The following is a 25,399-nucleotide window of genomic DNA, read 5'->3' as shown; positions in this document are numbered from 1 at the left end:
AAGCAAGCAGTGCGAATTTTTTTTTTCGTTTACGAAGCAACAATGAGAATATTAAGTAGTGTGGTTAGAAACATACACAGATGATCTCAGAATTATAAGTGTTTTATGTATTAAGCATTTTTTAAAGTTTCACAATGTAATATTTTCTTGACTTTTCAAATCTATGGTATCTAGTTTTGTTCTTTAAATGTATTTGTATCTATGTATTGTTGATGCAATGTCTGCCATTAGTGTAGATTTAATGAATGATGATATTTTTATTTAAAAAATAAAAGCGCTTATTTCAATCAACTGTTTTCTCTAGTATGCCTAATTAAAGAGAATTAATGGATCAATAGATATTTTAGTTTTATCCATTTTTGCATCTAACTATCCTCTAATCAATTTTACTTATAATTTCTCTCTACTCTAATAACTCCTATCTCTTTTAATAAATTTGAATTATTTTTTATCCATATATGGTGTAACTTTTCTTAGTATGAATTTAATTATTACTTTGGTAAGTTTATTAATTTTGATAGAAAATAATAACTCATTCATGTAAAAATAAATTCTGAAATTTTTTGCTTTGTCTTGAGTTCAAAACGAATATGAGTAGTACATGATCATATTCATGAGAGAATTTAAATACTATCCCAAAGAATACCTATTATATAGTAATTTTTTTTGCGCATTATACTATTTAATGAATATTATAATACTCTAAAATATTTATGTATAAAAGTTTCTAAAACTAATATAGTAGTTAAATGTTTGAAAGATAATAATTTTTTAAATGTAAATATGACTAATATATATAAAAAAATTGTTTATGCCTTGTATGGATTCATTTTGTATCGATTCATAACTAATCACAATAAAAAATGCTTCCTCGAAACAAAAATTCTCTTCGGTTTAAATTCTTCCACACATCACGGCCAAACAACTCCACCACCATGTGCCACTTACCAGAACATTGACCAATAGCATGAAACTACGAATGATGGGATGGAGGAATGGGAGGTTTGGCAGCTCAATCATTTTTAATCATTGTCAATTATTCCAAAACAAAGTCATCAGGCATTTATTCCTTCCCATATCTTTGTGTTTCGCAGCACCAAATCTGGCGCCTTGGATTATGCAATACTCCTCAATCATGATCCCTGTATAAGAACCTTTTCTTTACTTTTCTTTTTTTTTTTTTAAGAAAAAAATATGTGAAAATTTTCAACACACAAAAAATGATTAACTCATACTTTTAACAAATTTAAAAATTAACTCATATACATTTTTTTACTACAAGCGGGTTGAATGTATATCACACGTGTGAAAAGATAGAGATATCAATGTAAGTTATGTATCATACTACTATCATGTATTTACGCCTGTCAATGTATAAAACTTTTATATCAATAATATTAAAAAAATTAATCCATAATTTATAAGGAAAACCATACAAATAGTTTATCACATTTCCTTTATTCCTTTTAATTTTTTTCGCACTCAAAATGTACTTCATTTTGTTCTCTCACATCTTCCAAAGTGTTGCATATCTGGCAAAGTCCAGTTTTTGTCTTAAAAGTACATGAACACATCACATGACCAAAATTTTGGAACAAAAATGGAGCACTTCTTTTTCTTTTTCTTTTTTTTAAAAAAAAAAACTGTTTTCTAAACCCATTGAGAATGCTAACTTTTTTCCCTTAATTTGCTTCTTTTTTTTCCCTTATTAAATGTGCATAAAGCGAAAAGCTACATCTCACAGAACCAACAAAAAGGCGAGGAAACAAAAGAAAAAGAGGAGAAAACGTGTAGATGCGTTGATGAAAAAAGAAAAGATGATGGAACAAAATGTGCAGCCGAAAAATGCACAGCTTTTTTAGAGCATCTTATAACAATCAACGAGCATTTCTTGACAGGAGAAGCAAATTGACAGGCTACTTGTCTCCATAAAATCCAAATGACTTATGTCCGATGAAGAAGAAAAGGCACATGAGAGAGAGGAATAAAAGAAAGCAAGGGATAACGCAGCTAGACCTCGTTTGTTTTTATCCAAAATCCAAAAAATGACTGTCCTTGGACAGCAAAAGTGATTGTAATTAGAGGGCTCTAATTGCATATTCTGATATAAAGGATTTAATCTCATGTTTCAAGGAGCTAACTATATATTTTGTACATCGCCAATGTAATCAAGCTGCTGACTTTATGGCTAGTTATCTCGATAGAGTGGATAAAGTTATTTTTGAATCAAATTTTCCCCTGATCTTCTTAGAATTGTAGAGGAAGATAAGAGGGAAAAGTTAACGGTTAGACTGTAAATTCTTATTTTTGTTATATAAAACTCGTCAATTCTCCAAAAAAAAAAATCCAAAAAATGACCCCAAACAGGAGTTTAACGAACCAGGCAGCCCCCCATTTGTATGATATGAACCGAGTCTGAACCGGTTCTAGATCTTCTGTTACACTTTCATGTGTTATACCCCGATACACTATAAATCGCGTAATAGTTGGTATATCTTTTCATTGAGTTGGTGTAAATTAATACTTGGTGTAAATTGTGTTAGAGTTATCACCAACTTGAGAAGTGTAACGAGAGGTTTAACGCCCATTTGTGTAATACTACAGAGTATTGGTGGTTATCTGAACCTAACTCGAGTAGCTTAAACACCCTTAAATAAGCTTGAGTTCAAGAAACGATATGTGAGGTTTGAAAGTTAATCGTAGTACTGTTATTATGCGATGCAAGAAGTGGGATAATATCATATGTTCTAATCATCTGGTTTGATATTTATTCTGATGAATTAATTTGGTTGCTAGTTTCATGGAAATAAGAAGCTCTCTAAGAAGTTAATTAACAAGTTGTAAGACCAATCTTTAAATTTTGTAATTTTATTACTCTGTTTTCCTACATATGAAGTATTCTCTTTTTATATGGACTATCTCATGGATAAATTTACTTATTTGAGAAAAAAAATTACTGGCAGCACAACTTTTGTTGTTCAAAAGCTGCAGAAACGAAATTATCTCTCTCTCTCTATATATATATATAAAAAAAGTAGGGGGTTTGAATCAAGAACCTCATCCTTACAATTCTTTCCACCATACTATCCAATCCAACCCAGCCCTCCCCAGTTGTATTCTTTCATATGATTTCTGTCACTAGAGCATGATGAAATTATGATTATTTTATAAAAAAAAAAGCTACAAAAAAGGTTATAAACAAGGAATGTTGGAAAGAATTTCATGTAGAAAGTTACCAGGCAACTAGAATATAACGTCTTAGGTTTAATTACACTCTAAAAATGGATTAATCATTGTTTTTTTTTTTTGAATGAGGAGGATTAAATATAAGATCTTTGCAAGGGAATGGGAATATAAATACACAGACATGAGAGAACAACATATTTCGCTAGAACATTTTTTTTCCTCTAATAGGAGAAGGGTGGAATTTAAAAAGTGGAGAGGGCTGCACGATTTCTAATTCTTGGAACTTCAATCATTCATTGGAACTCTTCTTTAAGAAAGACTTTGTTCTTCCACAAATCACGGGTTGATAACAATAATGTAATTTAACTTAATAAATCATTTTATTGCCCATCTAAGTCTCCTTTTAGCTGGCAGTAAGTATAGGTTTAAAAGTCTAGAATGTGACTTTTTGTGAAGAAAATTCACTAAGTATGCATGTTTTTTATAAGCTTTTAGCTCAAGCTTATGGGGGACAACTTTGCTGCACAATAAATCAAGATAGGGATGTAAAAATTGTTATGCTTTAACGCATTATTTAAAGATTATTCAACAAACTTTGTGCAAATTTTTCTTAAAGCCGACCGGAGGAAATTGCACAACAATTTCTGTAACAGTTAATCCAGACATGGAAAAGCATTATATAAAACCAGCTAAGAGTACACTAGCACAGAAAAGCGCCGTAAAAAAAATATATATATATTTGTTTCAACTAGTAAACGTCATTTCTGCCCACTTTGGAAGCATACTCAGCCCACATATTCGTACATGTTACTTTTTTTTTTTTTTTTTGTTCGTGTCTAAAGATGTAGATAACCTATTAAATTAGAATGAGGTGCCAATCTGAAGAAGGGATTTACACGATTAAAGAAAGTGGACTTAGAAAGAAAAAGTAGCAGATTTTACTGAGTTAAAAATGTGGACTTGGATGAAGAATCATGACTGTATATGACTAAATTAGCATTGCTAGCTATATTAAACGAAACACCAATACGAGATTTCAAAACGAATAATACGGACCCTAATATTAACTTCATTCATGGAAGAGAGGAAAAATATAAAGTGGGATATTTTCTTCTTTATTTTTATCGCTTGATTCACTTAATTGTGGATCATATTTTATATCTTTTTCCAGACAAAATACAAGTAATACGAGTCTTTATCATTATTTTGTCATGCTATAACTACAGAGGTGGCTTAGTGGCAGGTTTTATGAAAGCCGAAATGGATTTCTTTGAGAAAAATTGTGAATTCTTCTTATGAGCTAATCGAGACACGTACATTACTGTATTCTTCTCATTCTCATGATATGCATGCATAATTTGTAAACTATTGCTTGCAACCAATCACTTCCTCTTAACTGAAAGGTACTGCTTTAGGGTTTAAGTGTCGTGTATACCAAAGTTGTTCAAAATTACTCCATGAAGTATGTTTTCAAAATTTAACCAATAAGAACTTGGTGATCAAATACTCAACGTTAAGAGTCAGAAGTTAGAAGTTCTGAGTTCATATTAATTCTAAGAATCTGAATTTTTTCTAACCAGAAGTAATTTCTATCTCACCATTTTCAGTTAAATTTTTTGGGTTATATCCCTATGTGTTATTTCACCATTGTGAGTTAATTATAATCATATCAATTAGAAAAACGTATGTTGTCAAAATCTTACCTGACAAAGATATGCCTAGTTCTCAAATAGAAGGAAAAAGTTTTAGCCTCCAACAATAACATAGCACATTTTCTACGAGACACGTTTTGTGTTTCTAAGTAGTATTGTAGTTTTTTATGGGGGGGTGGCTACATTATTACCGCACAACAATTATATACTCATTGGTAAACTCAAGTCTTGTACCAGTTGCACAAAAAGGTTTAGCATACCACGCCGGACTTCTTAGTTTTGATTTAGTGATTAAGGTTGAGATTCTAAAATTTAGAAATTTCGAGTTTAAATTGCCTTTCTCCTTCTCCACTTTTTAAATTTTATCCCTCATCTACCAAGGAAAAAATAAAAATGAATGAGAAAGTATAATCACCTAACCAGAAAAAAAAAAGCTAACTAAAAAAAAAAAGAATGTACAAAGGCTAAGGTGCGGTTCAATGTACAGGTAAATAAGCAAGGATTTGGAAATTGAGGTCCTATTTAAATTGCAATTTTTTAGAGTTTTTATAGAAAAATATACCGTAACGATTTGATACATGTGAAGTAAAATAATAATTAAAAAATATGTTCACGAAAGACGTGTAGTCATTTTTTTTTTTTGGTTAGAAAATTGCTTTCTTTAGGAAAAACCGGTATTGGATGAGGGGAAGTGTATTGTGGGGGTCTTTGGAATCGAAAACCTTTTGACCTAGGATAGTGGGGGGAGTGGGACAAAAGCTTTGGGGCCCGACAAGTCAGTCAGCACGCGGAAAACACACGACTTCCATAAAGCGTGGCGACTTCCAAAAAGCGTGACGCAAGTGTTTTACTTCATAAACTAAAGACGTAGCCACGCTAACAGACAGCCCATCAACAGCATGATGCCCAATCTCCTCTGGCTCAGAGTACTACTGGTCACTTTTGTTCATCCATATCTATAAAGCCAAGAAGCCAACAATAAACGTGCAAATCTGCTGCTTTTGGATTTGGACCACCAAAAATATGGCGAAATGGGGGAGAAGGAGCTGGGAAATAGAGAGAAATTATGATGTTTGACCGATTTGTATCCATTGCTTTACAATTTTTGATGCTTCATTCAACTTAACGAGTCTTGTGACTTCTCAACCAGAAGGTTATTTGGAGACCGACTGTGGCTCAGACTGGAAGCTTTTGGCAAAAATCTTCCACTTCTACTCGTGAATTATTATTGACAAGACATTATTCAACTTTGGTGGAGGGAGTTGGCAGTTGTGTCATTCCACTACGAGAGTGATTTCTATGCAAATCAATTGTGGCTTAAGTCGTGCTGGCATTATGATGTGGCTGGAGCCCAGACTGTAAATTTCGAAAATAAAAGAATTAAAAATGAACGGCACAGATCAGATCGACCTGACCTGATTTAATCTAATTTGACCGTAAATTAGACTCTGCAATTGCTAATCTTTGTACCGCTTCTCGGTAGCGCCCCCCTCCTCAGCTCCGTTAAATGTAGAGGTGTTAAATTAATCCACTTAACTAAATTTATCCATATCCGTCCATAAATAGATGTGTATGAGTATCTTAAATTTTTGTATATGGGTATAAATGGGTTATCAAACTCAATTAACTCATTTAGAATTCTCTTCCTCCCAAGTCTCTTCTTTTTCCCCACCCATTTTTTAAAAATTTTTTCATTCTATCATGATGTTAACTACTTTTGTTTCATTATTATTATTATTATTATTATTATTTGTTGGTTTTATCTTATTATTTTATTTTCTCTTAGTTTGTTAACTTGCTCATTTTTCAGCATTACCAATTTATGATAAATTTTAGTCTATTTTCTTATTTTTCTAAAATGAAATTTTAAATTTATATATCAAAAAATTTTAGGGGTTCAAAATTTTTGGATTAAGTTTTTATAGTAATTAGTTCAATTTTTTATATTCTTATTATTCAATTATTAAATAATAGGTAATTTTGTGACATAGAGTATAAATGAAAAAAAAAGGTAATTAGGCTTATTGAACATTATAAGTAAATATTGAAAACTAATGATGGGTACAAAGAGCGGTATAAATTGATAACTTAGTTTGCAAAAATGAATTTAAATGAGTTTACAAAAGGTTAAAATAAATGAGTTATAAATGGGTAATTGGGTTACCCAATTCATTTTTTGACTTACCCATTTATATCTATCTAATTAAATAGGTATAAATGGGTTGACTCACTTATACCCATTACTCATTTTATCTAACCCAAACCCGACCAAGTCACCCATTTTGACACCTCTAGTTAAATGTCAAATTGCTAAAATCTCCTACTTCAAGATCAAGGAGGAGGAATTTATGCTTCTTTCCTTAGGGAACGAGGCATTGCTCATTTTTTTTTTGGTGATAAAATAATTGTAACTGACAATTCTCCTTAGCCAAACATTTTCTAAACAATAGCCACAAATATTTGTTGCTGCTTCTATTGAATTAGCAGGCACATTAGATGCACAAGGTATTATTTTTAAGTTAGGAAATGACAAGATGCAAGTCCACGAACATCCATGGTAAATGTCTAAAAAAAAAGAGTTGGCTTGATCATAGAGAACATTTTATCACATTCTGAAGGCTAAAATTAGACCTTAAAACTAATGTTAGGCACTACTTCCATAATTGTCACCGTCTAGCGCAAATTACCTTCTTGAATTTTATCATTTTCAGGATCAATTTCGAACCCAAAAAAAAAAAAGAAAAAGAAAGAGAGACATTTTTCCTCAAACATGTGCCCTTTATTGATTTTAAACTATTTAAAATGAAACTACAAATTCCCACTTTGGAAGATAGATTGGAAAATTGATGTCAATTTTGCCATGCTACAAATGCCTTCAACGTGGTGAACAACATCCACATGCAATTTCCCAAAGCATGGAACAAGAAGAACTGTTTGATGAAAAGAAATAGACATCCTAGAACCAACATAAACAGCCAGCCTTTGTGCCCAAAAAATAAAAACAGAGGGAAAAAAAACAAGAAAATTAAAGGCCAGTGGCCCCAGTTCTCAATGTCAATGTTGAAAACTTTTCCTGAACAGTTTCCTTAGCCAAATTGTTAAAGTGGACTCTTTCAGACTGCAACAATGCATGGCTGCTGCCTGCAGGTTGAAGCCCAAAGCAATTCCTTCCTAAACGCCCAAATTACCCTAAGCATTTCAGGCCCAAATAAATGGATATAAATTAGGTCCAATCTACATGTTCCCCGCTTGGATTCTGTTCTTATTTAGCAAAATTAATGTCCTTACAACCCAACTTAGTTGGTATCGACATTGATCAAGTGATCATAAGATTCTTAGTTTCGATACAAGAAATTGTAAAATCAATTTTTCTAAACATTTTCTCTCATTTTGCATAAAACTTGTCAAGCATGTTTTGTAATTAGACACCTTTTAATTAATTTTTAATTTGTCAATTACACAATAGATGGAACACTTTACCAGATAGCCTTTTCCGATTGTGATTATCAGAGCTTTTCTTGAAAATGAAGTTTTGAGGGTTAATAATTGCAACCATCTAGCTTCTAGGATAAATTCGATAATAGATAATTCTACATTGACTTGCTTGCCTTCTGCCCAACTAATATTTGGACAAATTTCAAAAATTATATTAAAAAAAAAAAAGGGTTGAGAGGCACTATGAAATCAGAAAAAGTTCATAAACACATTTTCAAAGTTGTCCTCATACTTGACATGGAGAAAGAAGAACTTCTCATACCGGTGGAACAACAAGAGAAACCATTACAACTTTGATTTAGTACAACCAAGCATAAATCCAGATCCTGCTAGTAATTCTATTCACAGTTTTACAGCTTATATACAAGTGCCATCTCATTGGAATAAGCTCTAGCACAATGACAAATGCTGATTCACAAATTTCTATTCTTTTCTGCTTTCATCTGAGTAAGATTCTGCTAAAGTCGAATCTGTAAACTCCAGTATTACATCATCAAGGTAGCTGATACAACTACACCATACTAGCTGTTACCTTGATCTACATTAGGATGATTATCAGGGACACAATCAGCATCGTGTTCGTTTAGATTATTTTCCACTTCACCAGGATCATCATCGGATTCAGATACTGAGCTAGAATCCAGTCCTGTTTCTAGACATTCAAGTTGCACACATTCAGGTAGTGGATCATGCGGTGAATCACGTGGAGAACTAATACTTGATTCACGACTCCTGGTTGTTGGTGTTAGATCTTCTTTCTTCACAATATTGAACATAATTCCATTGCGTATTCTTTCAGGCTGCAACAGGTCACCCTCAGCTACCATAATGCTAGAACCAGTGGTTGGAACTCTGGAACCAAACTCTCTTTGATCAAATTCTGTCTCCAAATTTCTATCTGGAGTCGTTGTCCATGAGACTTGATGTAGTCCATCTCTGCCACCCATCTGGGTCACTGCGCTGCCAGGTTGAACCACCATTCCTCTGTTCAACCTGCTATCAATGTCCAAATTCTGGAGAAAGTCTATAAACTTGTCAGCTGAGGTCGTCCTCATCAAGGGGCCACCAGATCTTGTCCAAGAATTGAGATCAGCACTTTCAGACTCACTATCACTTCCATCGTGTGTGTTTCGGCAGGCTCGCCAATTTCTCCCAGTAGGTCCTGCCGATCCACTGCCACCATGATGAAACGAGGAAGCAACATCAGCAAGTAGATCTTCCTCAAGGGATCCTGCTGAGTTCTCTCGTGCAATACAGTTCCAAGAAGGGATCCTTTTGGAAGCATTGAATCTGACTGTGCTGGCCAATCCATGCGAAGCAGCAGCAGCTCTTTCAGCACTCCTTTTGAGCCTTCGCATGTGGTTAAGTATACCAACACTCTCATCAAGAGCTAGCTCAATTCCACAGTTTGCTTTTATTGCTGACAGCTTCTCCCAAGTGCACCTCCTTCCCTGGTTGGCTGACTTCTGAATCTCCACATTAGAGGGATTTTGAATGATTTTTGAATACTGAAAGAATAAAGAAAAGAGTTAACCGCATATGCTCAAGTTTAGTCTTTTTCAAAAGAAAAAAATTAATTTACAAATAATTGATACAGGGTTGCTAATCCAGTAAACTTGATGGTTTTTGGATAACTACAACAAAATCTTATCCAGATCAGAGATTTGACGGGTCGTACAGACGGATATAAGCACCTCTCGTGCAACGCTCTAAAGAAATTACATTCATATATAATCACAAATCAGCCTAAAAAAGACGAATGACAATTCATGGTCTAAAAGGATTGAAAACAACATTCCCAACTATCTAGAACAGACAAATTAACACCCAGGTGTAGAGAAGAAATGGAATTGAATCACCCAGAAAAAACTATATGGTGTAATGAACTAGCTGATCAGTTCTTGTAAGCCAGCTACTACCTAGCTGCATTCTTAGGAGAACTACATCTTGAATGAAACACTTAAAACCATTACATGGAGAGGCAAGAATTGGAAAGTGAATATATCTTTTCATCCTGTTTGATGATGGAGTATAATTCTCAAAATTTCTCAATAATGTGTTATTCTGAATAAGCTCCTTGCTTTTGCTGTTGTTGGCAGGTGGGCGGTGGGATTTTTTTTTTTTTTTTGGGAAGGGAATTGGGTTTAGTCTCTGGAAGAGTCTTATTCTTCACTCCTGGTAAGAGTAACACTTCCCTAAGTTTAAAGTGGAGAAATATCTTTATGTACCTGAGCTAGAGTTGCTGGCATAACGACAGTCACATCGCCCTCCCAATCCTGAGCAAACAGCTTGGCCAATCCCCCCAGTGGGAAACCAAGTTCCAGTGTTTGATTGCATCTGTGTTTCACCTCCATCTCCACCAGATGAGCAAGCTAGACAGTCATAATTACATTGACATGTCAAGTCGTTGCAGCATAATTGTTAATAAATAAGAAAATGGATAACAGGATAGACCACCTAAAAGTGTAGTAATGATAACTACAGTATCTCTTCTAGAAATTTGAAAAATGGCTTTCATTTGGCCTATCAAAACTGACTGCAAAGCAAATAATAAAGACTGAGACAACAAACCTTTGCAGCAAAATTGCCTCCATAGGCTCTTACTAAGTCCTTAATTCTCAGTAAAGGTGCAATATGAGGATTTGCTTGACTGACAATAAAATGGTTAACATTGAAAAGCTCTTTCAACTGCATCATGGGTAAATCCACCTCCAAACTACCATCCCTCCATCGACGTGCAGATGTACCAGAGCCCTCCTCAGGTCCTAAATGAAATGGTGGATGATAAGGAACGATCTCTCCACTTCTATCTTTCGCCATCAGCTCTTGAGCTTCAAAAAGGCCAGGAAAAGCACAAGAAGCTGTGACTGCACTCCATATAACAACATGAGGTGAAGTCAAGTAGTTGAGGCATCTAGGAGGTTCATGCTTCCTTGGGGAGCAAACTGTAATCCCTAGAATCCTGCCAGTCATATCATAGGCCTCCTGGAAAGTTAGATTGTTCGTAAGATGCCTTAACATCATTTGCAATTGTCTGATGTCATGAACAGCACCTTGGGTCGTTACTCTCTTAAAAACTGTAAATATTCCTCCCATTTGATCAAAGAATTGCAAAGAGTGCCAGGAATCCTCAAAGAAACTCTGGAGCTCAGGCCAAGACCTAGTTGCAACAACAGAACACATAATGGACCCAACGCTGGACCCTGCAATTATCCGTGGCATAAGCTTGTGTTCAACCAATGTTTTGACCACACCTATGTGGAATGCTCCAAGAGAAGCACCCCCACTTAAAAGCAAAGCTGTCCTACCAAAGGCATGCCTCGTCTCATGCATAAAAGCAAGCTTCTCCTCCAATAAAAGCTCCTCTGAATCAGAGTCACAAACCATCCTCAACTGAGTTGAGACTTCATCTATATAGTCCTTTATAAGTCTAGGAACATGAAGCCTACCCTTGTGAAGTTCTGGATTGCACATATTGCCAAGATTCCGAACAAGGTCAGCTCTCATACAAAATACAATGTCCCTGAGAGACCCCTCTTGGCGACGATGCCGAAGCTCTTGAAGTTTATTCCTTACAAGTTCTTCATCATACAGATCAGCTTCATTCATTTTAGTGGTTTCTTTATCCAGCATCTTAGCAGCATGAGCCCATTCCTCATAGGTCAAGGCAGTTCTCATCATATTCCTCCAAAACTTCCTCCTATAAACCATCTCAGCCCTCATTTTCAAGTTAGTGTATCTTTTCAATGAGAAAGCTATTAATGTCACCAATACTAATATCCCTTGTGGGTTCCGCGGATGAAGCCACGAGATCAAAGGGGTCAAGTAGGTATTCAAATACACCTTAGCTTTGTACAAATATACTAACAACATATGAATCAGTTGATGCCTCAATTGTGAGATTGACTTACAAAATAAGACTCTAAAAGCAATGGTCCTTCCCATAATACTTGAAGGTCCAATGGAGAAAGCATCAACACTTGCCTCATTGCTTACATCCATACCTAAGCGGAGAGAAGTTTATCCCGAGAATTTGTTTCTCTATTGGCTTATAAACAATCCAATTCCGATTAAAGAAGCTGAATTTTCTATAATAGAGAGAAGTCTGGCTACTGCTTTTCTAATCAAATTGACAAATTTTGAAGAATAAGGATGGGAATCGATAAACAAATAACCTAAAGTTACGCTAGAACTTAATCAAGCTAAATATGTTGAGGAAAGTCAAAGAAAAAGATTCCAACCTCTTGGGGGCATGCGAATTCGAGAAATTCAGCCTCAAGATATCATCAAATTGCCAAGCCTCAACATATCATCGGCAGCCAAAAGCGTCTTTCAGTTACACCTTGAAGCAATGAAATTCTTCCAGGAACTAGAGCTTTCCAGGAAAACTAATCAAAAACAATGTCCAGATGGAACCCCCAAGATTCAATTTTGAAAACGACCCTTTTATCAATAACCAAATGGGTCCTCGAATCAACTCAATATTTCCAAAAAAAATCTTGTGGGATCAAAATAAAGAAAATTTTCCCAGAAATACAAGTTCCCGGAAAATTGCTGGTGAAAGAAGGTATGAACAGAACAAGAACCTAATTCTTTTTGGTTGCGTATTATAAGAGCCAAGCAAAATTAAGAGCCAAGCAAAATAGAACTAAGAAAAATAAAATATTGGCGGCCAATAAATTTTTTCAAGACGATGGAGATTGAAAATACTAAAGTAATAAAATAACAGGGACGGATTGATGGGGCATCGGGAATCGAAAAGTCTTCAGAAGTTTGGATCAGATAAACGATAATGATAAAGAAATGGTCTCACCGTTAGGTTGACGTGTGGTTGAATCAACAACTAAGGATAATGCATAATAAAAGGCCGGGTGTCGGACTACTATTTATAGGCATCGCCCCGCCATGCATTGAACTGAAGAAAATATTTTAGAATCCTGTCCTGCCAAATTTGAATTGTCCAAAAATGCCAACATCCTCATTTGGACGTATGGGGGAGATTGGAGATAAGAGAGCCACGGCAGTCTCGTCTCTAGCAGTAGTAGTGTATTTCTCCCATTGGTTGTGTAATTTGGCATGCTTTTAAACGTGATGAATGTTAACGTTTTCTTTTTTATTTTCTTTTTCTTTGTATAGGTCATCAATCTACCCATTATTTAAAAAAAAAAAGAAAAAAGAGAGAGACAAAGATAAAAAATCTCTACCTTATAAATTCATATGTACCTAATCTTTTAGCCATTTATTATTAGAGTTAATCTTTTTTTTTTCTTTTTATTACCCTCTCACCTGTTTTATCACGCCCTTCCACCTTCAGTTGCCAAACATAAGATTTAAACCTTAAACGTGGTAGCGAAAAAGAATATAGCAGCCCTTCACTCACCACTAGCTTATAACACTATATATTCATAGCGTATATACTATTACGGTTACATATATGACATGTATGCAAAATTTGAAATTTAAAATTTACATTTAGATTAGTTGTCATGCATGCATTCGACGATAATAGTTTATACGCTATCGATGTATAGAAAATTAATCCTTATTATTATCATTACAACTCATCTTTGTGATTTACCTGCAATTTATCTTTGGTTGTTAACCTTATACTTATTTATATTTGGAAAATTTTTTTGTAATATTGCTTGTAACATTTTTTTTGAATTTCAAGAATACCCCATGTACTTTTTACATAATAATCATTCTTTGTCATATACCTACAAAATACCTCATGTTATTAATGTGAGGGGAGAATCAAATTCAGGTTTACTTGAGTATTAAGATAAAGAAACTGTGGTAGTTTACAATTAAAATTTTTGTTTTATTGGTTATAATATATTTTGAGACGTGATGTATGTAAGATAAAAGACGGTTGGAAAACATGTTTAAGCAATAATCCTATAGCTTTTTCTAAAAGAATCACAATCTAAACACAACCCATGTATTTTTACATAACAACTCATTCTTTGTAGTTTACCTACAATTTACCTCATCTAGAACTGTCACTGGACCAATAAAATGTACAGATGATTTACCTCTCAACAAGCACTTTTACACAATAACTTGTATTTTTTGTCATTTACCTACAATTTACTAATGTGAGGGAACCAATAGAATTCAGGTTTACTTAAGCATTTAGAATAAAGAAAATGTGGCAGAATAACAACTCATTCTTTGTCATTTACCTCTTGTAGAATTGTTAGGGGACCAATAAAATTCACATGTGCTTGAGCTTGTACGATGTATATTTTTAGATAACAACTCATTCTTTGTCATTTATCTACAATTTATTAATGTGAGGGAAAAAAATAAAATTCAGATTTAATTAAGCATTTAGGATTAAGAAACTGTGGTAGCATCGACCGGATATATCTAAATCTAACGAAATCAATAATTAGCACCCAATTGATACCAACAAAAGTCTCATTTTATCTATATTCTTCATCTTTCTATCTTTTTGTTAATATAATTTCAAGTCTCAAACAGGCAAACTCATTTCAAAAACTCCTTCAATTTCCTTCTCTATACATTGAAACTTATAAGGATAACTTTTTCTTCGTTCCACGTTTTAACAAAATATTATAAAAAAGTTTATTAGAGGTTCGTGAGAAGTGTAAAAACCCTTTAATTTGATATTTTGAAATTTCAAATTAGTAGTGAAATAGCCTTTTTAAAGGGATTCGAGAGGTGGAATTGATTATTCGGATTGTTACTTCCCAAACAGCGCTTCCAAATAAGTATTTTAAAGAAATTTAGTTTGGTTAATTTCCTGCTTATACTTCAAAAAAAAAAAAAGTTAATTTCATGGAGCTGGTCGCTTATTTTCTGCTGTACGATTCTTTCAAGCCGTCAACTGCCATATGATTGCCGAATACTCATAGCAACGGTTTTGCGGCTAGGATTTTTGCTTAGGGAAGCAATCTCATAAATCTAGGAAATTGTTACTTGTAAGCGTTACATTAGAATTCTGAATTGTGTGCCAATTATTTTCATTTAATTATAGCACTTAACAGTCTAATCAAGATGTCTAATTGCAATTGAAAATAATATTTTATCCAAATGGGAATACTAATGAGGTCTTCCTCATCACCAGACGCTTTGTACAAAACCACAGTAACGATTCCACAAATTGTGGCCTACTTGTAATCACAACCCCAAAATAATAATAATAATAAAGCCTACGGCCCTAGAGCAAGGAAGCTATACTTTTGAGCAATGGATCAAAATAAGGAGTAACATATGAAATTTAAGTTAACCACTCATTTCTCTACCTACTCTTTCCTGTGATCCTAAGAAAACAAATTTTGGTCAGCTCGAGCTCGATAGCTCGACTTCGTACATTCGAACTCAATGTTAACCGAAATCAAATCAAACTTTGATCAAACCTACTCGCGAGTAGCTTGATTCGTTTATAGCTTACTCCTACCTTACCATCAAACCTAATTCTCATCCAATCCTCCCTTTCGCGAGTAGTTTGATTCGTTTATAGCCTACTCACACCTTTCCCTCCAATCCAACCCTTCACCTATAATAGAAATTTTTTTTCTTTTAGTATAAGTGAGAGGGTTCTTATCTGTGACCTTGCACTTACACCCCCTTTTCTTAAACGACCCAAACCATCCTTTCCCGTAATAGGATTTAACTATCAATAATCAAGCACATGAATTTATGCATTTAATATTTCATTATGGAGTTAAATTTAGTGAGTGTATTACCAATGAATCCGGCTGGACATTAGTTTTTGTAGTTTCTCAACTATGAAATAGTTTTTAATGAGCCGAATTCAAATGAATTCGTTGATGTTGCATTTCTTCCCTCTTTCTATTTCATTTTTCTAAATTTGTTTGATAGAAATGTTATTAACATTTAAATGAACTTCTATTTATTGATAGAAATATATTATTTTCATATAAATATATATATTATGATATGATTAATAACTTTTTTTTTGTCTAAAGAAGATTCTAAATCGTACCTAGAGAAAGAAAAAGTGGTGAAGGCTTGAACATGTGTAACATATGAAATTTAAGTGAACCACTCATTTCTCTACCTACTCTTTCTTGTTGTCCTAAGAAAACAAATTTTGGACATATCCAAGGTCAAGTCCTTTTCTTTTCTGCCAGGGGAGGGGTGACCTAAAGGGGCCGAGAGGGAACCAGGGCTTGAAAGGCTTGAAAAAAAGGTGAAGACTTGAACACAAGTAACATATGAAATTTAAGTGAACCACTCATTTCTCTACCTACTTTTTCTTATTGTCCTAAGAAAACAAATTTTGGACATATCCAAGGTCAACTCCTTTTTTTTTTCTGCCAGGGGAAGGGGGTGACCTAAAGGGGCCGAGAGGGAACTAGGGCTTGAAGGCTTGAAAAAAAGGTGAAGGCTTGAACACGAGTAACATATGAAATTTAAGTGAACCACTCATTTTTCTACCTACTCGTTTTTGCCAGGGGAGGGGGTGACCCAAAGAGAACAAGGAGGAACGGGAGGCTGAATCATCGCCGATTCAGATGGGTGTTTTTCAGGAGATTTTTAGAATGTATCCCTTGACCTATACCTAAGTAAAATTTTAAATCTTTCTTGGTGGTCAACTACTCTATGACAGTTGGTTAAAGTCAAGTCGAAGTACACAACTATAAAATAGCATAGTTTGTTAGTTGTAAATGTTCATTTCGCATGTTTAGGAAGAGAATGCCTAAACTGATGCAATTGTAATTAATTGAGATTTTAAATCGAAGAGTGGATATAACCAAAAACCTAATTTCATTCAATTTTTGGTAGATTAAAAATGACAATAAAACAAAATAAGTTGTTGAAAAGTATGCACGCAATTAAGATATTCAAAAAATAGTCAAAGTGGAATAGTAGTTAACATCATTGTATGGCAAAAGTTTGGTGAAAGAGATTTTACTGTCTTTTGGGGGAGGGAGACAAAATCTCCAAAATGTGAAAAACATGTCTCAAAACATAAGGGACAATCAAGGGAAAGAAGACTTGTCGGCAATTAGCAAAACTACATTTTGCAATAGAAATTTTAGTTACTTTTCAAAACAAAAAAAAATTGATAGCTCTAAAATTAATGAATAACAATAAGAACCTCACTAGGAAAATTAGTCTGTGGAGAAAATGTAAAGTTTGCAATAATGCGCTAAAGCGTCTGGTGACAAACCAGAAGTATTAATTCAATAAAGTGAAATCTCAAGTGCTATGAGATCACTGAGAGTTATGTGACACCTCCAAAATCCTCTAGTTAAGCACAAAATAAATGTGCAAATCCTTGTGTTATTTAGACAATCTCATTTGTTGCAATTTCGTTTAGTCCTTCAGAACAATGAGTACTTTTAGTTCATGAAAATACACTTGTTAGCACAAAAATGCACAAGCACATCGAAAGCTATTTTAACACACATAAAAATATGTGGAAAGAAGAGGAGAATAAACACTAATAAATACTCAATAACTTTATTTTATCAAAACTTAACAATAACAATATTTAGTCATAACCTGTCGCTTACAACTCACTAATAACAATTCTTAAACTTAATAATAACAATATCAAGTCGCAACTTTTCACTTACGACAACTCACAAATAACAATTCTTAGGCTTTTCCTCTATCTCATGACTTGTTTCAATTCAACTCAACTCTTCAATTAACAACGTACTAGATTAATAGTATTTATAGATTATAAAACATCCTAAATAAACATAATTACAAACCAAAACTTACTGACTTGAGATTTCCTAATCTACCATGAAAAAAAAATAAAACTTCAGATCCGACTAGGAAACTGACTAATACTCTATCATGTAATTACTTATAGTAACTACTTAAATCTAATAAACTAAACTAATAAATGAAATAAGCTTGGTTTAATTTTTCAAGAACACTATCTCGTGGTTTGCAATAACATGCATATTACCTGCACTTTTAGAAAACAAGGGCATTTGGATATTGGACTCGAGGCTAGTCTTAACGATACGAGAGTCAAAAACCAAAAAAAAAAAAGGATTTGTTCTCCTGCAAACTTTGAATTTAAACAAGTTTGTACGTTACAATTATTTTGATAATAAAGTTTGAATTAATCTTATATGCACCGACAGTGTCGATATTATTATAATTGGATGCTTGATAACTATACAATTGGAATTCATATTAGTTGTCAAGCATCCAACCGTAATAGTGTATATACTATCATTGCATATAGAATTAATCCATAAAGCATCCAATTGTATAGTTGTCAAGCATCCAACCGTAATAGTGTATATACTATCATTGTATATAGAATTAATCCATAAAGTTTTGGCATGTTTTTTCAACCTTGAAAGAAAAAAAAGTTTATAGCTCACAGAGCAGGGGGGGGGGGAAGGGGGGGGGGGGCAACCGTCCCCCCCTCCAATTGTTAAAAAAAAAAAATTTCTAAGTAAAAAAATTTTTATTATTATGTTTTGCCCTCCCAAAAATTGATCAAAAAATTCACTTTGCCCCCCCAAGTTTCTAATCTTGTGGTATATATGTTCACATTATTTTTTTTGTAAATATATTTTACTTTCATTGCTATAGACTCGCCCCCTCCAAAGTTAATTCCTAGCTCCGCCACTGTCACAGAGTTTGCTTCCTTCTAAGAGTAATATAGTCAATGCTAAATTCAACAAATCTGAAAATCAAGTGCATTTGGTACATGACGAATCAGAAGACGTAGAATATTTAGGATAGAAATTGACAGCAGAATCGCTTGTTCCAATTAAATTGCTATTTTCTGGAAAAGGATAGGTGTTAAATGTCTAGGAAAAGTAGCTTGCAAGACATACTCAAAGATCAAGCTTTAGAAGAAACTTGATATTGGGAGTACCTGAATACGAAGGTTGTCATATGTCGTAATACATGACTTCATTGACGTTGAGGGAAAAATGGCTGTTTTCTGATTGATTGGTTCTCTGTTTTCTATTTTAGTTCCCCGTGATTAAAGGATCGGTCACTTTAATAATTGGAGGTGTTTCCCATCTTTTTTTTTTCTTAAAAAAATTTTTCCATTGTACCCCAAGAAAAGAAATTGCTAATTTTCTAACCTTCTTGACAACTATAAAAGAAGTGTAAAGCGTGTCATGGGTGAAACAAATTAATAAATCTTTGTAGAGAATCAATCTTGAAATGCCAATTATTGTTGTTCTTTTTGCCCTAAAGCACTAACGACTTGGAATTGGTGTTTAATAGCAGAGTACCATAAGGAAAGTAAATGGCAAAGATTTGGAAAAGGAAGAGTTTTGATTGCACTTCAACTTCAAAGTCGGGCAAAAGCTACACGGCGCAAAGGAAAGTTTTGATTGCATTTTAGCTTCAAACTCGGACAAAGATCACACACGGAAGGAAGGGCAGGAAACCGTGCACAACCTTTTAAAGATTGTAATTTAGTGTGAATTAATTGTACTATTTTTAAGTTTTAACAGGGATTTTTTTCTTAAGTACTTACAATCCTTCCCACCTAGGGCTGCAAATTAATCCAATCAAATCAAATTTTAGCCTAATTGATCCGAGTCTTGATTCAATTTTATCAAGATCAAACTCGAACTTGAATTTGATGAGCTTTCAATGTAAAGTTTGAGTTCAAAGTAGATCTCAAATTCGAGCCTATTAGAGTTTTAAAAAATAAAGAATAATTATTTTATTTTAATAGTTATTTTTCTTAATAAATAATAAAAATATTATGGATATATATGTAATTTCACTACTAAAATAAAAAAATTCATACATACATACATACATACATATTATTCTCTATGCTCGGCTCAAGTTCAATAGTTCAACTTAGTTGGTTCGGGTTCGATATTGACCGAATTAGCTTGATTCGTTTGCAGCCTACCCATATCTTACTATCAAACCTAATCCTACCTTTCACAAATAGCTTGACTCGTTTACAACTTACTCCCATCTTATCATCCAATTCAATCCTCCACCTGTAATAGTTTTTTTTTTTTTTTAAAGTATAAGTGAGAAGGCTTGAATCTGAGACTTTTTACTTACACCCATTTCTCTAAACCACCCAATCTATCCTTCCCCTATAACAGGTTTAACTATCAATTATTATGCATGTGGATTTATGCATTTAACATTTCATTATGTTGTTAAATTTAGCAGGTGTATTACACAATGAATCCAGCTGGACATTAGTTTTTGTAGTTTCTCAACTGTGAAATATCTTTTAATGAGCCGAATTCAAATAAATTAGTTGATGTTGCATTTCTTCCCTCTTTCTATTTCATTTTTCTAAATTTTTTTCAAAGAAATGTTATTGATGTTTAAATGAACTTCTATTTATTGATAGAAATATTATTTTCATAGATATATTTTGATACGAGTAATAACATTTTTTGGTCTAAAGAAATATTCTAAATCATACCCTGAGAAAGTAAAAAGGGTGAAGATTTGAATAGGTGTAACACTACGATCCCCCATTTAATGTCCATACCAACAAAATGAAACAAAGTCAATCCAATAACACCTAAAAGAACCTGGGCCGCATGAGGTCCAAGGTACAAGTGACACAAACTTTTTCCAATCTGCTGAAGGGCCAGTCTACTAATTGGCAGGCAATCTGGCCCGCGATTCGGATGATTCCGTGTGGGGCAGTGGCACCATCAACCATCCAAAAGAGACCAGAATTTCCAACAACCACTCCTATGCTTCCACGTCACGGTTTTGATGCTTTCCAACTCATAAAGGAAATTCTTATCGTATATTTTGCCAAAAAAGAACAATTATTATTATGGGACTAAAGTAATCGCTGGTTAAAAAGCATTCAATTTTTGCAAAAAATGTAATTAATTTGACAAAAATTTATAATGTGAAAATACAATAAATGTTAATATATGCAATTATATAGTAATTTAGGTGCGATTTAACTATATTTAGGAGTAAAATATTTAATAAATAATGTTCGCATTACTTGTTTTCATTTTCTTTTATCCACTCCTTGATATTAAAAATTTTCAAATCACGAGTGTGTCATAAAGAATTCTTGTAATCTTCACTCACAGTTTATCAATACCATTTTCCAGGTGTCAAAATTTGGATAAATTCACTTTTCAAAAATTCAATCATCGAGATAGTGTTACAGCATTTGATGAGATAATAAGATGACGTGGAATAATTTGAACTATTAGATTTTAAAAAATCGGGTCACATTGCAAAATATCCAATGCGTCGGATGAATTGAATGCGTTTGATTTTTTTTTTTTTTTTTTTCAAAACGATAACATTATTGTGTATTGAATGCGTTCGATGGATGGAGTTATTGTGTGCTGGCGATTACCTTATCTTCTTCCGCAATTCTAGGCTTCTAGATTCTAGATTTTATTGTTCAATCAATCCTCAGTCAAATGCCAACCATATTCCAGCCAAAAATAAGCTTTTGCAAAAGATGGTTCTTTTGGAATGAAGTTTGAAATGTAATCTGGCCATTTGATCACTATTCGGAGTTACCTTAACAAAAAAAAAAAATTGAAATTAATCTATAGATGTTTGCAAATATGAGTTTTTTTGGGAATTATTATGACTTTACCATCTTAAACTATATCATTACTATCAGTTTACTCTCTAACATTATTTTTTAGTCACTTCACCCCCATAAGTAATTCAATTCAATATGTTAAGAAATTTTGGACAAAATACTCTTTTATTCTATAGCATTAATACATTGTTATTATCACTTTATCCTTTTAAATTATAGTGATACAATCGCTTTAATCCCTAACATTATTTTCTAGGTATTTTACTACATCGTTAATCTAACTAGTTTGGTCAAAAAATTTTAAATATATTTACCCTTTTTATATATAATTAAAAATAAAAAAAGATGGAATGGTTATTCTTCATTTTTTCACTTTAAGAGATCCAAAAATATAAAAATAAAAGGAATTTCTCAAATTTCTTTTTTCACACTTATTAATACTAGGAAAAAAAGAGATAGGAAAGAATCAGATAGAAAATTAGATTTTTCAAGGAGAGAAAATAAAGAAGAGTTTAACAGTATTGTATTACTTTAAAATTGTTGGGATTAGAATTGAAATTGAGTGGTAAACAAAAAAGTAAAATAATTTTTAAAATAATAAAAATATTTAATTCTTTCTTGTTTGTATTTAAAAAAAAAAGAATTGAGCTCTCTTTTTCCCTCCCCTCCCCATCTTTCTATTTTTTTCAATATTAATAAGATTACCAAGAAAAAAGAGATTAATGCTTTGATTTTTTTTTTATATTAAAAAGGAGAAGAACTACTCTAAATTTTTTTATTGTTTTATAATATAAAGAGGAGGGTACTTTGTTTTAAAGTTTTTAAACTTGCTAAGTTGGTTTAACGGTGAGATAAATTATCTAAAAAATAATTCTATAAGGTAAATTGATAATGAGACGATAGTTTATCAGGGTAAAGTGATAATAATTTTAATGGCTAAACATGTTTTTTCATTTTAATTAACAAATTCCGTTAAATTTGACCGTTAGTTTTGGGGGTAAAGTAACTAAAATATAACGTTAAGAGGAAAATTGATAGTGTCATTGAACGTTAAGAGGATAAAATAATAATAATCCTTTTTTTTAGGGGAAGATTTGAGTAGAGTGATACGGGGAGGGTTCGAGACCTCCCACTATAAATAGTACAAAAATGAATCTAAAATTAAATGGAGATTATTTATGTATGTGTCATATAATTAAAATTAGTTTTTTTTACACTAACAATATACATATATATATATATATAATTTTTACATGTGAAATACATTCAACCCACTGGGGTATACATGGTCACTATTAAAAAAAAAAAAGAAAACAAAATTCATACAACTATTCTCGTTGGTCTAAAACAAACTTGTCGAATTGTTTAGAAAATTGTAATTCATTTTAAAAATACAATGTGTCATCATTAGCTTGTGCTTGTAAAACAAGCAAACCGTTTAAAATGGTATTTATCCCAAGCTGTTGAAGCTAAAAATATTATGCTACTATTAATATGTATCAATGGATGTTGTCTATTATTTCTCCTATGCCCACTTTCTTGAGTAAGTCTGGGTATTAAAAAATTGTGAGAACGATCTTTATCTAATCTCATTAGGAGTTTCGGAGAAAGTTCCAACATATATTTAGTAGAAAGTAGAAACCATAAATGAAACTTTAGCAGGCCAACACGTTATCTACTTGGCTTCTATGCAGAAACTTTTACAGTTAAATTAACCTTTAGCTGCTTAGCATCATGATTGTCCTTTTTTTAACCACCGGCCCAATGGCTGGTGGCCACCACCAATGCATTAAAGTTTGGTGAGGTGGATGGCAAGAATTCAAATTTTACCTTCCACCAATTTGTTATAATTAAACGTGTCATTGCTTAAAAAATCTAAACGGGTGTGTAGTGCACCCGTTTGGTCCGGTGGTGGTTCAGTCTCCTCCAGGTAATCTCAGGACCTCTTCAGGTCTTCTCCCTCCCCATAGTGTAGGAAGCTATCGTATCGATAAAAAAAAAAAATCATGATTGTCCTTTTTTACCCCTTTTATATCAATTGAAGCATTGTAGGTACAAAATCAAGGACGTGTGATAAAATTTCAAAATTTTTTTATGTCTAAGTACTTATCAATCTCAGATTTGCCTAAAGAGCAATCGATTTAATCAACATGTTTTGGAGATTTGGTATTTTAAAGAAGTTGTTAAATGGTGCATATAGTGTGTCTCGACAATTAAATGTGTTCCAATTGAGCGACACCATGTAAAGACTAAAGTAAATGAGGTGAAACAAGCCTTTTTTTCATTGTATAATTTCTACCTAATGAACAATATTCTTCTAGAAACGTTAATGATTTTCTCAAAATCCTTCCACTTCTCTTGTCTCTTTACGATACACACCAATTGAATTTAATTGAGGTGTTCATAAGTTTGCTTTGTCGAAACTCAAGTTCGAACTGGCATTGATCGAACTCAGCCATTTCAAATAATTTAACAAGTTCAAACTCAAGCCTATATGTATAAGGATAGAGAACTAGTCAAGTTTAAATGAGTCTTAAATATAAAAGTTTAAACCTTTTTATATCTATTAGTATAAGATTTCTATTGTATTTTTTTGTTTAAAAAACTATAAAATGTTAATATCTATTACTTAAGTCAATTGAATTTGATTGAATTAAACTTGATCGAACTTAGAATTTAGAATTGAACTCAAATTTGAGTACAAGCATTTTAATTCGAGTCGAACTCCAGCTGCTCTGCTGCTGCATGCTAGACTCACTGTGGAGTGCATGCTGCCTTTCTTAATAGTATATATTTTGACGGTGGACGAACCGACACATTATCAAGAAGACATTTTAATTTGTATGACAGAGACATCAGCTCTTCCTTATTTGCTAGACTCGATTCTAATATTAACTAAGAAGATTTTTAATTCTGATATTAACTAAGAAGACTTTGTGCACCAACCAATTTAAAGTCCTCATTTAGAGTCCTTTTGTTTTATTTGCAGGGGAGGTCACTGTAAATATCAAAATGTTTTAATTAATCAATTAGACTATGATTGGAGCATAGAGTACATAGTCTGTTTTGTCAAACCCCATTTATATTGCTATTTTTGGAGTTTTTTTTAATAAAAAAATTGTAGGGATTTGATATATGTAAGGTAAAAAGGTAATTGAAAAATAAATTCACAAAAATGTAATAATTTTTTTTTTGCAGAAAAATGACACCAATAAAAAGGTAATTAAAAAATAAATTCACGAAAACGTAAAATTTTTTTTAACAAAAAAAAAATGATGACCTAAACAAAGGTCGTCTAGGACAAAACCAGATATTACCAGAATTTAAACAGGAAACAAAACCCAATTATTCATTCTGGAATTACCCCTTTCCCCTGGATTGTACCATTAAAAAGCACAATAAAACAAAAGGCCTGGTTTCAAACAATTAATTTGCAAACCAGATCTACTCTAAGATTGGATCTATTTACTGCCAAAAGAGCTGATATTAAAAGCCAAAGACTATTATAAATTTATAATTACAGAATTACTCATCATATGACATCTTTCAATTGAGGGCATCT

General features: G+C 32.9%; 1 protein-coding gene across 1 annotated transcript; it reads right to left on the bottom strand.

The window, feature by feature from the left end:
- Window positions 1-8,517: 8,517 nt before the first annotated feature.
- LOC113775929 (triacylglycerol lipase SDP1) lies at window positions 8,518-13,226 on the bottom strand. The gene is made up of 3 exons (XM_027320983.1): window positions 10,905-13,226; window positions 10,562-10,705; window positions 8,518-9,841 (listed from the first exon to the last, which is right to left on the bottom strand). The coding sequence occupies exons 1-3, from the start codon at window positions 12,333-12,335 to the stop codon at window positions 8,855-8,857; spliced, it is 2,562 nt and encodes an 853-aa protein (XP_027176784.1). The 5' UTR covers window positions 12,336-13,226; the 3' UTR covers window positions 8,518-8,854.
- Between the last annotated feature and the right edge of the window lie 12,173 nt (window positions 13,227-25,399).

The sequence above is a fragment of the Coffea eugenioides genome, chromosome 6, assembly GCF_003713205.1.
Source record: "Coffea eugenioides isolate CCC68of chromosome 6, Ceug_1.0, whole genome shotgun sequence".
NCBI classification, from domain to species: Eukaryota; Viridiplantae; Streptophyta; class Magnoliopsida; order Gentianales; family Rubiaceae; genus Coffea; species Coffea eugenioides.
The sequence above is the reverse complement of the archived record's forward strand: the minus strand, read 5'-3'. Positions and strand labels throughout refer to the sequence as shown.